The sequence below is a fragment of the Schistocerca gregaria genome, chromosome 4 (assembly GCF_023897955.1).
Source record: "Schistocerca gregaria isolate iqSchGreg1 chromosome 4, iqSchGreg1.2, whole genome shotgun sequence".
Classification (NCBI taxonomy): domain Eukaryota; kingdom Metazoa; phylum Arthropoda; class Insecta; order Orthoptera; family Acrididae; genus Schistocerca; species Schistocerca gregaria.
In genome coordinates, this window is record NC_064923.1 from 602,390,741 (window position 1) to 602,403,283 (window position 12,543).

At 41.6% G+C, this 12,543-nt stretch overlaps 1 protein-coding gene across 2 annotated transcripts in view; it reads right to left on the reverse strand.

Moving 5' to 3' along the window:
* The window catches only part of LOC126268000 (uncharacterized), a 720,479-nt gene that overhangs the window by 119,101 nt on the left and 588,835 nt on the right, over positions 1–12,543 (reverse strand). For both annotated transcript variants that reach the window (XM_049973377.1, XM_049973376.1), the window contains exon 4: positions 12,118–12,213. In XM_049973377.1, coding sequence (XP_049829334.1) covers positions 12,118–12,213 — 96 coding nt within the window. The remainder of the gene's footprint in view (positions 1–12,117; positions 12,214–12,543) is intronic.

Below are 12,543 nucleotides of genomic sequence, written 5' to 3' on the forward strand. Positions count from 1 at the left end.
CCGCTGTTTTTTATGATAGACACACAGAGGCCTAATTGATGGTACGCAGATCTTTTGGTGCGGTCTGGATTGAAACATCCATCCGCGTTGCTTCCAAACTTGCAGCAAGTAATTCTGATGTCTTCTCTTCGAGGAACCTATGAGGCCATACTTTTTAGGCTGCAGTCACCATTTGGTGTTTTTTACCGGGGACGATCACTAGAAGCCAGATCTCTAAAGATTACCCTTTCGCGTTAGCTGTTGAATGTTAGAATGATGTCCGGAGAGCGCATTCCGATTCGAATGGCAACTCACTAATTTTCTTCTCCTTTGTCTTAGTTTTACTTATTCTGAATATGTATTCTATGCCAAATATATCGTCCCTGCCCCTACACACGCTCTGTCTTTCTTGGATTCAACTAGGAGTCCACGCCGTCTGCCAGCCCCAGCATGGGGCATTTGTATTAATAACCCTCACGCCTTCATTTACCTTCTCAAAATTTCTTTCATTTAGGTCAGACAAGCCAAGAAAGAAAAGTGGTAAGCTGCAATTCGGAAGTACACCCATCTTAATAGGACCTTTCCATACACGTCTGTTACTACTCATTCTCTAAAGAATCCGAATATCCTTCTAACGTAGTCGACAGCTTTCTACGGGTCCACAGATGTGTATGAACTATACCGAATTAATATTTTTCCCATGCAACCTTTTAATAATCTGAAACTCTTCGCCGATGATGTGTGACGCTTTTTCTTACAAGCAGATGTTATGTTCCAACATCATCAACTTTTCATTTCAACTAAGACAACTTCCATATATTTCAGTAACTATGAAGTTAAAACATCGACATCTGCTGATTTAATGACATCAAGTTCTCAATGGTCAAATTCTACTTACAGTATTGCATCATCTTTTTCATCCTTCTCCGTCTCCGTCACTCTCAGTTAAAGATTTCCTTCATCGTACAGGCCGACAATATGCGTAGTACTGAAAAATTATTTGAGATACCAGACATTACCCATGTGTTTACTTAATACAGTCTTTTATTAGTCTCTTTCCTTCTTCCACATCCCTTTGCCTATCTCTCCTCTCCCTACTCATCTCCTCTTCTCGCCTTTCTCTGCCCCATTTTACCTCCCCCTCTCTCTTCCCGTCTCCACCTATTCGTCCATGTCCTCGTCTTCCTCTCTGTTTAACCATCTCCTCATCCCCCCCTCTCTTTCTGTCCACTACGTGTTCTTCTCCCCATTTTCCCTCTCAGTCACCTTGTTATCACACCCCCTCCCACCCTCACTTCAATAGGTGGTAGAAGTTTTTAACCCCATAATATTCATTTGCAGAGAGTGAATAGTAAGTACACCAAGTTTGAATGAAACTGATCCAGGAGCTAGGGGGAGATGTTGAATATAGGCACATGGTTTTACGAGCTGCGGCACTGTCTCGAATAATACAGTGACCCGAATATAGAATAAATTTTCTTCACTTTACGCTATGGTCACAAACATTTTGCCAACAGATCTTCTGATCTGTTTTATAAAGCCAATGTCATAAAGTACTGTAGCAACTGTTTTTATAAAATAGATCTGAAGATGGTCATTATAGAGCGAAACCGATAATCTAATGAGAAAAGGTTTGTGTCCATAGATGTAAAGTAAAGAAAATATATGTGCATAAGTGACAGAAAAGTTCAATGCACATATGTGTCTGATTCTCTGCTGTTTTTCACCAATCGACTCCAGAGAGGGTTTAAATTTATCTTCGGTATTCAGCCGTGCGGCTAGATGTTAGGAGCTTAAACATGTTGACAAAATCATTGATTCATCGCAGTGCTCATTCTACACTACTGGACACTGAAATTGCTACACCAAAAAGAAATGCAGATGATAAACGGGTATTCATTGAACAAATTATATTATACTAGAACTGGGATGTGATTACATTTTCACGCAATTTGGGTCCATAGATCCTGAGAAATCAGTACCCTGAACCATCACCTCTGGCCTCAATAACGGCCTCAATAATGGCGTGTACAGGTACAGCTGCCCGAGCAGTTTCAAGACAATTCCACAGTTAGTCACGTGTAGTGACTGGCGTATTGTGACGAGCCAGTTGCTCGCCCACCATTGACAAGACGTTTTCAGTTGGTGAGAGATCTCGAGAATGTGCTGGCCAGGGCAGCAGTCGAACATTTCCTGTATCAAGTAAGGTCCGTACAGGACCAGTCACATGCGGTCGTGCATTATCCTGTTGAAATGTAGGGTTTCGAAGGGATAGTATGAAGGGTAGAGCTACGGATCATAACACATCTCAAACGTAACGTCCACTTTTCGAAGTGCCGTCAATGCGAACATGAGGTGTCCGAGACGTGTAACCAATGGCACACCATACTATCACGCCTGATGATACGCCAGTATAACGATGACGAATTCACGCTTCCAATGTGCGTTCACCACGATGTGGTTAAACACGAATGCGACCATCATGATGCTGTAAACAGAACCTGGATTCATCCGAAAAAATTACGTTTTGCCATTCGTGCTCCCATGTTCGTCGTTGAGTACACCGTCGCAGGCGCTCCCGTCTGTGATGCAGCGTCAAGGGTAACCGAAGCAATGGTCTCCTAGCTGATAGTCCATGCTGCTGCAAACGTCGTCAAACTGTTCGTGCATATGGTTGTTGTCGTGCAAACGTCCCCATCTGCTGACTCAGGGATCGAGACGTGGCTGCACGATCCGTTGCAGCCATGCGGATAAGATGCCTGTCATCTCGACTGCTAGTGATACGAGGTCGTTGGGGATCCAGCACGGCTTTCCGTATTAACCTCCTGAAACCACTGATTCCATATTCTGCTAACAGTCATCGGATCTCGACCAATGCGAGCAGTAATGTCGCGATATGATAAACCGCAATCGCGATAGGCTACAATCCGACCTTTATCAAAGTCGGAAACGTGATGGTTCTCATTTCTCCTCCTTACACGAGGCATCACAACAACGTTTGGCCAGGCAACGCTTGTCAACTGCTGTTTGTGTATGAGAAATCGGCTGGAAACTTTCCTCATGTCAGCACGTTGTAGGCGTCGCCACCGGCTCCAACCTTGTGTGAATGCTATGAAAAGCTAATCATTAGCATAACACAGCATCTTCTTCCTGTGGGTTAAAGTTTGCGCCTGTAGAACGTCATCTTGGTGGTGTAGCAATGTTAATGGCCAGTAGTGTAGCTACCTGTTAATACTCTTAAAGAGGTAAGAGACAAATTTCACTTCATACTCTAACAGCATTCAATGTGAACTTTAATAGGATGCAGATAGCTTTGAATCCCGCAGTGTTTACTTCTAAATGGTACGAATTCTGTAATCGCCAGAGTTTTTATAGAATCGAAATCCTCTGACACTTTATTTTACAGGTCCGTCCTGATCACACAAACTTTTATACTTCACAATTTACTATGTACCTAAATTTTTAATTTGACGGTGAGACATCAGAATATTTCAAGGTATGTATGGCTGGTATATATAGATGTTAATCATGTAAACACTTTTTACCTTTCTTATGAAGCACCAGGCCTTTTATAGATTTAGCGTCAGTAAACTGAACTTACTTAGTTACACACTGTTTTTGTTTGTAACAGATCTGAAGATGGCAGTAGATGAAACCGGTAACAGTGATGTGTAAAAGTTTGAGTGATCAAGTCGGACCTGTAAAATAAAGTGCCTAAATATGATCACGGACTCATTTCGTCTTTAGTTGATGAGCTCCTCTGAGCAAAAAATTATAAAAATTGTATTTTACAGCTGATTTAATGTTTTAAATTTTTATGATAAGTATGCAAGCGAGAAAGAGTTTAACGTCTGTTAGAAGTCGTTAACAGCTCTCATTTTCAAACACTGGACGAGTATAGGCTCGGTAATTTTCACACCGTTTCGAGGAAACTTAGTTTTCGAAGCGTTTCGTATCTCCTACGAATCGTACGAAGACATAATTTTGCAGGTACGTTCAGTGGCATACTACGTGAAAATATATTGCGAATCATTTAGCAATAAAGAAGTAATCAATTAAAACGTCATGCCTGCGGCGACAGTTTTGCTCATTACAGAGAAAACGTACTACTCGTTTTCTTTCATCATTTCGCCGAATGTATCAACGAGAAAAGTTTCGGAACAGTATATACTACGTGTAAAGTTTATTGCAAGTCGCTAAGTGCTCTCAGTCTGAAATACTGGATTAATTTAATTTGGACATCCGCTTACGGTGACTAACGCCTCAAGTTACATAGGCGGCTTATACCAGTAATACTTGTGATAATTAGTTACGCTCCTATTACATCTACCTCTTCGAGAGCTAAGCGGTTCTTATCCCACAGTACCTACTTCCAAACAGTAAGTAACATATATAGCGCGTTTGGTTGAAATTGATAGGAGGAAATGTAGAACATACATACATTTTCTATAACATATTATACCATACTTTCACCTACGCTGCAACTAGTTTAGTTTAAAATATGAGTATATGTGTTTCAACTTCTCGTCCATTTCCCATGGACTGATACAACTGTACGGAACGAGTGGAAGATGACGTGTTATTCGTATAGAAACTAAATAAATTGCAGCGGATCATGAGAATGATATTATTCTACAAATATTTGGCCACTACAAACTTGAAAACAACATTCGTTAACTGTTGCCGTCTACCTTTCGTTTACCGGAACTTGTTACACGTTTATACTTCAGGGTTGCACACTTTTATCTTTACACTTGGGAACGCAAATTTAATCTTATCATACGCTGCTCCAATATTAATTACGATCATCTCTTTCACTGTTTGTTTAATCACCTCTCCCATCCTGTTTATGCTTCATGTTAATTTTGCATGCAACCCACTAACATTGACAGCTGTTCCATTTTAACCGTGTAATCTGTTTGTTTACACATCTTTCGCATCCAGTTTGTACATCCAGAAAATTTTTCTCCCGGCCCACCAATACTGGTGGCTTTGAATCTCATTCTTTCTCTCTCTCTCTTTTCTTTTCTCGAGTCCTCAGACTGCTGATTGGTTTGATTCGGCCCGCCCCCAATCTCTTCCTATCAGAGAAGCGCTTGCAACCTACGTCCTCAATTATTTGCTGGCGTATGTTCAATCTTGGTCTTTCTCTACAGTTTTTACCCTCTCCAGCTCTCTATGGTACCATGCAAGTTATTTCCTGATGTCTTAACAGATGTCCCTTCAGCGAAACTTTCTTCTTGTCACTGTTTTTCATATACTCCCTTCCAGTCCACCTAATTTTCAACATTCGTCTGTAGCCCCACATTTCTAATGATTCAGTTCTCTTCTGTTCCATGTTTCCCACAGACCGTGTTTCACTACCATACAATGCTGTGCTCTAATTGTATATTCACTGAAATTTCTTCCTTTAATTAAGGCCTGTGTTTCTTACTATCAGGCTACTCTTGGCCGGTAATGCCCTTTTTGCAGGGCTAGTGTGCTTTTCGTGACCTACTTCTCCGTCCTTTATCGATTACTTTGCTGCTTGGGCAGTGGAATTCCGTAACCTCGTCTACTTCTTGACCATCAATACTGATATTAAGTTTCTAGCTGTTCTTATTTATGATACTTCTCTCTACTTTGGTCTTCCGTCGATTTACTCTCAATCCCTCTTCTCTATTCATCACACTGTTCATTCTAATTAGCAGATCCTGTAACTCTTCTTCATTCTGACTGAATTAGCAATGTCATAAGCAGATCTTATCGTAGTTGTCCTGTCACCTTCAATTTTAATTTCCCTTTAACACCTTTCTTTTATTTCCTTCATTGCTTTTTCGACGTATAGATCGAGCATTAGGGCGAAAGACTACTCAACTGTCTTACATCCTTTTTCATCGTATCACTTGTTTCTTGCTCTTCCACTATTATTATTCCCTCCTTCTCTTGTTTTATATTACTGATCTCCCCCTACAACTTACCCCTATTTTTCTCAGAATATCGAACAACTTGCAGCACATGACAACATCGGACGCTTTTTTCAAGCCGACAAATTCAATGAACATGTTTGATTCTTATTCACTCTTGCGTCCATTGTCAATAGCGACCTGAGAAATACCTGCCTGGTGCCATTATCTTTGTGCCATTATCTTTCTTAAAGCCAAACTGATCTCATCTAGAATATTCTTCTGTTTATTATTATCGTCAGCAACGTTAATGCATGAACTGTTAAGCTGATTGTGCGATAATTCTACCACTTGTCAGTTCCTACGGTTATTCGGAAAGTCAGATTATGTATCGCCAGACTCATACGTTCTACACACCAACTTGAATAGTCGTTTTGTTGCCACTTCCCCCAATGATGTTACGAATTCTGATAAAATGTTATCTATCCCTTCTGCCTTATTTGATCATAAGTCTTCCGAAGCTCTTTTGAAGCCTGATTCTAATATTGGATTCCCGAACTCTTCTATATCAGCTCCTGTCTCTTTCTGTATCACTACAGACAAGTCTTCCCCCTTATACAGGCCTTGAGTGTGCTCTTTCCAACTTTACGGTCTCTCCTCTGTGTTTAACAATGGATTTCCCATTGCGTTATTAATGTTACTAACGTTGCTTTTGAGATTACCGAAGATTTTTTGACTTAACTGATTCAGTCCTTCCGACGATCATATGTTTTTTCGATTTTTTCAAATTTTTGTCGCAGCCATTTCCCCTTAGCTTTCCTGCGCTTCCTACTTATTTCATTCCTAAACGACTAGTGTTTCTATATTCCTCAATTTCCATTAACATTTTGTACTTCCATCTTTCATTGAACCCACTGAAATTCCTACTGAGTTGTTCCTTATCACACTATCTATAGCTTCAGGAAACTTCAAACATTCCTCTTCAATCATTAGCACTTCCGTATCCCACTTCTTTGCGACTTGATTCTTGCTGACTAGTCCGTTAAACTTCAGCCTACACTTCACCACTACCAGATTGTGATCTGAGTCTATATGATCTCAGTCTGTATCTGCTACTGGGTGTGTCTTACAATCCAGTTTTTGATTTCGGGATCTCTAACAGTCCGTGATCTAATCTAACTGAAAACTTTCGTATCTCTTGGCCTTGTCCTAGTATACCGCCTCCTCTTATGATTCTTGAACAGAGTATTCGCCGTTACTAGCTGAAATTTATTGCAAAACGAAATTTGTCTTTCTACTCCTACATTCTAGCACCAAGCCCATATTCAACCGTAACTCTCTCTCCTATTCCTTTCCACTACAGCCGCATTTCAGTCCCCCATGACTATTGGATTTCATCTCCCTTTATTTACTGAACCATCCTTTCAGTATCCTCATACACACTCTGTATCTTGTCATCTTCGGCTTGCGACTTCGATTTGTATACCTGAACTATCGTTGTCAGTGTAGGTTGTTGGTTTGCTGTCGATTCTGATGAAAATAACCCTACCACTAAATCGTTGACAGTAACACACTCTCTGACCTAACTACCTATTCATAACTAATCTTACTCCCCTTATACCATTTTCTGCTGCTGTCGCTTTTAATCCGTACTCACCAGATCATAAATCCTTTGCCTTCTTTTCATTTCACTCACTGACACTCACTACATCCAGATTGAGCCTTTGTATTTCCTTTTTCAGAGTTTCTCGATTCCCTACCAGGTTTAAACTGCTCACATCCCATGACTCGACGAGTACAACGTTATCGCTTAGTTGATTATTCAACCTTTTTCTCAAGATCACCTCCCCCTTCTCAGTCTCCTCCCGGATATTAGATTGCGGAACTCTCCCGAAATCTTTTTCCAGTACACACATCATCATGACACTTTTTTCAATTGCAGGCCCCAGGTTGCATATCTGTATTTAATGCAGTGGTTTCCATTGCCTCCTGCATTCTTAAGTCATTGACCTTTGTCTGTGACCTTTGCCTTTTGCCGGCCGGGGGGGCCGTGCGGTTCTACACGGTAGAGTCTGGAACCGCGAGACCGCTACGGTCGCAGGTTCGAATCCTGCCTCGGGCATGGATGTGTGTGATGTCCTTAGGTTAGTTAGGTTTAAGTAGTTCTAAGTTCTAGGGGACTGATGACCTCAGAAGTTAAGTCCCATAGTGCTCAGAGCCATTTGAAACATTGTTTTTAACCTTTGCTTTCAGGGCTGGTGCTCTACCGACTGAGCTATCTAAGAACGAGTCACGACTCCCCCTTATTGATTTACTTCCTCCAGTAGCTCCTGAAACTGCGTTTCTTCACAATGACAAAGAAAGGCGAAAAACGTAAAACCCTAATTTCCTAATTTACTAGTATCGATCATCAATTAATCTGGTGTTTAAGTGTAGGGCACTAATCAGCGATATGCTAGTTCGTGATCTACATTCTTTTATTGTGCAGTTAGGCAGCAATGGGAGAGTAGAGAAGATGTAAACCTTCAAAGATGTCACATTTTTTGAGGAACGTTATTAAGAAATACTTTTTTGTTATTCGCACGGAAAGCAAGGCCTCCCAGGCAATGGAGTACAGGAATCGTGGAGCAATATCACCAACGGACAAGTAACCACGGCTGAAAACTATTGATCTTTGATCGGAATGATGGAATATTTGTTATTTACATTCTTATATTTGCCAAAGGAGAGGTTATGTGTGTTGAGCTGTTTGTGAAATGTTGGTTTGTGCATTAGTAGACTCAGACCTGTTATCCCAGCCCTTAGTGTCAAGAACGATTCGTGCAAGTAGTATCAGAAGCTGAAGCAATGAATTAGAGTTTTTGCTGTTGCTGGAACTTGAATCTGGATCTTCTGATTCTTAGGCAGATGTGTTAAATACAACATTGCGGTTACCCGAGCTGCACGGACTACCCTGGTCCAGTGCCTAGTGTGCCGACGAACTGTGTTCAAATCCCAGCCATGGCACAAGTCTTAATTAACTGATTCAGCTTCAATCCTTATAGAAGGTGAAATTGGAAATCATGTGTCTGCAGAAAAATTGGAATGGCATCAACTCAACAGATTCATACGACTTTTTTGGTAAAATATATTTTGAGAAAACTGTAAGGCGCAATTAAAAGCCGAAAGTCAAACTGTTGGAAATCTACTGACTAAACACAAAACAAATTGGAAAAAGGAAACTACAAAAGTTTCATAATTCACATGTGGAGATGGCCTCGAATCTTGTCATTACTCTCTAAATTGAAAGTCATTTATGTAAAAATATTGTAGCTACTTTTTATGATTCCATTACATAATCAAATCAATGTTTAATGAAAGGTACAGAAATTTTATGTATTACGATAAAAAATATGTTTCCAACACTGCAATGTTACAAGGATGTTTCCTTACGCTCTGTACCTTAAATGAACACATCATAAATTAATAACAGGATCAGATTATAATATTATTTTGAACATTTGGTTTAAGACTGCTTTACATTTAGCAATAGAAAGTACGTTATTGGTAAAGGAGCTAAAAGAAAATTCTTTGTGTTCTGGGTGCGAAATTACAAAGTAGATTTACTCACCCACTCATTCCTACAGAATATCTGTTTCTTTATAAAACGTTTTTCTACCCGGAACCCCAGTGGTTTCCTCTGAAATGATTACATTCAGATTACATTTTCATAAGTGGACTGCTATCTGCTAGGGGTGAAGGATTAAATTAGGAAAACCAACCAAGATGTCAAATCATTCTAGATCATGACAATGCCAGCAGCCACAGAATCCTTCAAGCATTTGATAATTGACGGAGGTAACCAATGTGTTAACGTCATACTGGCCTCCTTCACCTGATTTATCGTCTAACTACTTGTTTTTGTTCTCGTATGTAAACAGAACTAGCTTGGAGAGCGCTTTTCATCACCTCAAGAATCTGTTGAACTTTTCCCAGACTACATACCAACAACAGAGGCGACGAAATGACTCAGCTATAGCTTAGAACGTATGAAAACGTGCATAACTTCTTAAAAAGATCTTTGTGAGAAACAAAATATTTTTCATTCCTTTATGCAAACGTAAGGGGGGCCATCGTAAAAGAGGAAAACATTTAGTACCAGTGGATACTGTCGACACCGAACGAGTGAGGTTGGGAACAACCTCTGTTCAGTAAATGTGGATTTCCACCCGGGTAGGGCAGTGACAATGAATACTGTAATTGAGACACAGAGCAATTGATGACATAGGCTGCCAGTGGACATTGATTTAAATCAACGGGGAAAGTTAAAAATGTAAGGCGGGTCGGGAGTCAGGCCCGGGTCTCCTGTTTACTAGGCAGATGCGCTGACCACTGCACCACCCGCACGCAGCAGTCAACACAGCAGCGTGGCCTACCCTAGCACGTCTGCCGTCAGACCCAAGTTCTCAGCTTACGAGGGCTGCTATATATATTTCTGGCCTAGGCAACACTAAGTGTTGCCAGGTGCAATCTGACATTTCCATTGGAAAGTTTGACATTTTTTAGCATAAATGTACTCAGAACTTTTTGACTTACGACAATTTTTTTTTCTTTTACAGGGACTTGAAGAAATCAATTTGGCACAAAAATGGAATTAACTCGTGAACATTTTCGTGCGATCATTTTTCACAACTTTCGACGTGGATTATCACGACAAGAGTGCATCGATGAACTTAAATCTTTGTATGGCGACGAAGCACCATCCTATAGCACTGTGAAAAACTGGTACAACGAATTCAATCGTGGCCGACGCTCGCTCAAAGACGAATTCCGTGAAGGTCGTCCAAAAACAGCCGTTGTGCCAGAAAACATCGATGCCGTACGTGAACTGATAATGCAAGACCGTCATGTGACATACCGTGAGATAGAGGCATGCCTAGGCATTTCTCCCACCAGCATACATTCGATATTGCATGAACACCTGGCCGTAAAAAAGGTTTGTTCTCGTTGGATCCCGCACAATTTGACAATCGCTCAAAAGAAAGCTCGTGTGGATTGGTGTAAAGAAATGCTGAAAAAATACGATCGCGGTGCTTCAAAAGACGTTTATAAGATCGTCACAGGTGACGAATCATGGATCTATGCGTATGAGCCCGAAACAAAACAGCAATCGACCGTGTGGGTCTTCCAAGACGAGCCAAATCCAACGAAAGTTATTCGTGGAAGAAGCACTTCGAAGCAAATGGTCGCCTGTTTCTTCGGCAAAACTGGCCATGTGGCGACTGTTCCGCTTGAGCAACGTAGGACGGTCAATTCTGAGTGGTACACCACCATTTGTTTGCCTGAAGTCATCGGAGAAATTCGAATAATGAACAAGACAAGACGAATCATTGTGCACCATGACAATGCGAGCTGTCACACATCGGCTCAAACCAGCGCCTTTTTGACCGGCCAAAACGTCGAAGTGATGGGTCATCCGCCGTACAGCCCTGACTTGGCACCCAACGACTTCTTTTTATTCCCACACATCAAGAAAAAGATGCGTGGTCAACGATTATCGTCGCCAGAAGATGCTGTTGCAGTATTCAAAAACCATGTTTTGGAGGTGTCTCAATCGGAGTGGAAAAAGTGCTTCGAAAATTGGTTTGAGCGCATGCAAAAGTGTATAAATCTTGATGGAGAATATTTTGAAAAACAATAAACCATTTTCGTTGATAAATATTCATATTTTCATTATTAGGCCAGAAATATATATAGCAGCCCTCGTATCCGCACAATACAGACGTAGTACCCCTTGCCCATTATCGTCATTACTTGCGGCACTTAGCCGATTCTCGTAAGAGTTCGATAATGGTGTGCTTCCGCAGTGAAGTTGTCAATTGATTGTCGTCGCCTTCATTGTAGGCCGTGCGGGGTAGCCGAGAGGTCTAGGCTAGCGCGTCTTGTCACGGTTCGCGCCGCTTCCTCCGTCGGAGATTCGAGTCCTTCCTCGCGCATGGGTGTGTATGTCGTCCTTGGCGTAAGATAAGTAGTGTGTAAGCTTAGGGACCGATGACCACAGTAGTTTGGTCCCATAAGACCTTACCACAAATTTCCTAAATTCCTGAATTATATATGTGGTGTCCGTTATTTCGGCCATGCTAGAAAGAACAGACACCACGTGTATAATAGTGTAATTTCCGAGCGGCACTACACGTGACCTCTGTTACAGTAAAGGCGGATTTCCGCCTTGGGGCAGGGACGGCTGTGGGCAGTAGCGATGCGCGACACGTACCGCGCCGATGGCGATGGTGGTGACGACGTGGGCCAGGTCGAGCAGCAGGTTGGCGGCCACCACCAGGATCCACGGCACCAGCAGCAGCCGCCGGTCCTGCCAACACCACACAAGCCATCAGTGTCGCACGCCAAAGATACACTTACATGCACGTACGAAGAAAAACTGCGAAGCGAAAAATGACTTTCCAGATAATGGAGATACTAGTCTCTATGTAGGCCTCCGATGAACGGAAAAACTGTATCCAGGTACTTGGGTGTTTTTCTGGCGGAGTTATGACATCCCAGTGTTCATACAGATGTGGTTCAGAAGCGAAAACATTTAGAGCTAGAAGTCGGACAACAAATGAAAAAAAAATACCTTTTCCGTGTGATATAATTGTTGCTGTTGTCTTCAGTCCTGAGACTGGTTTGATGCAGCTCTCCA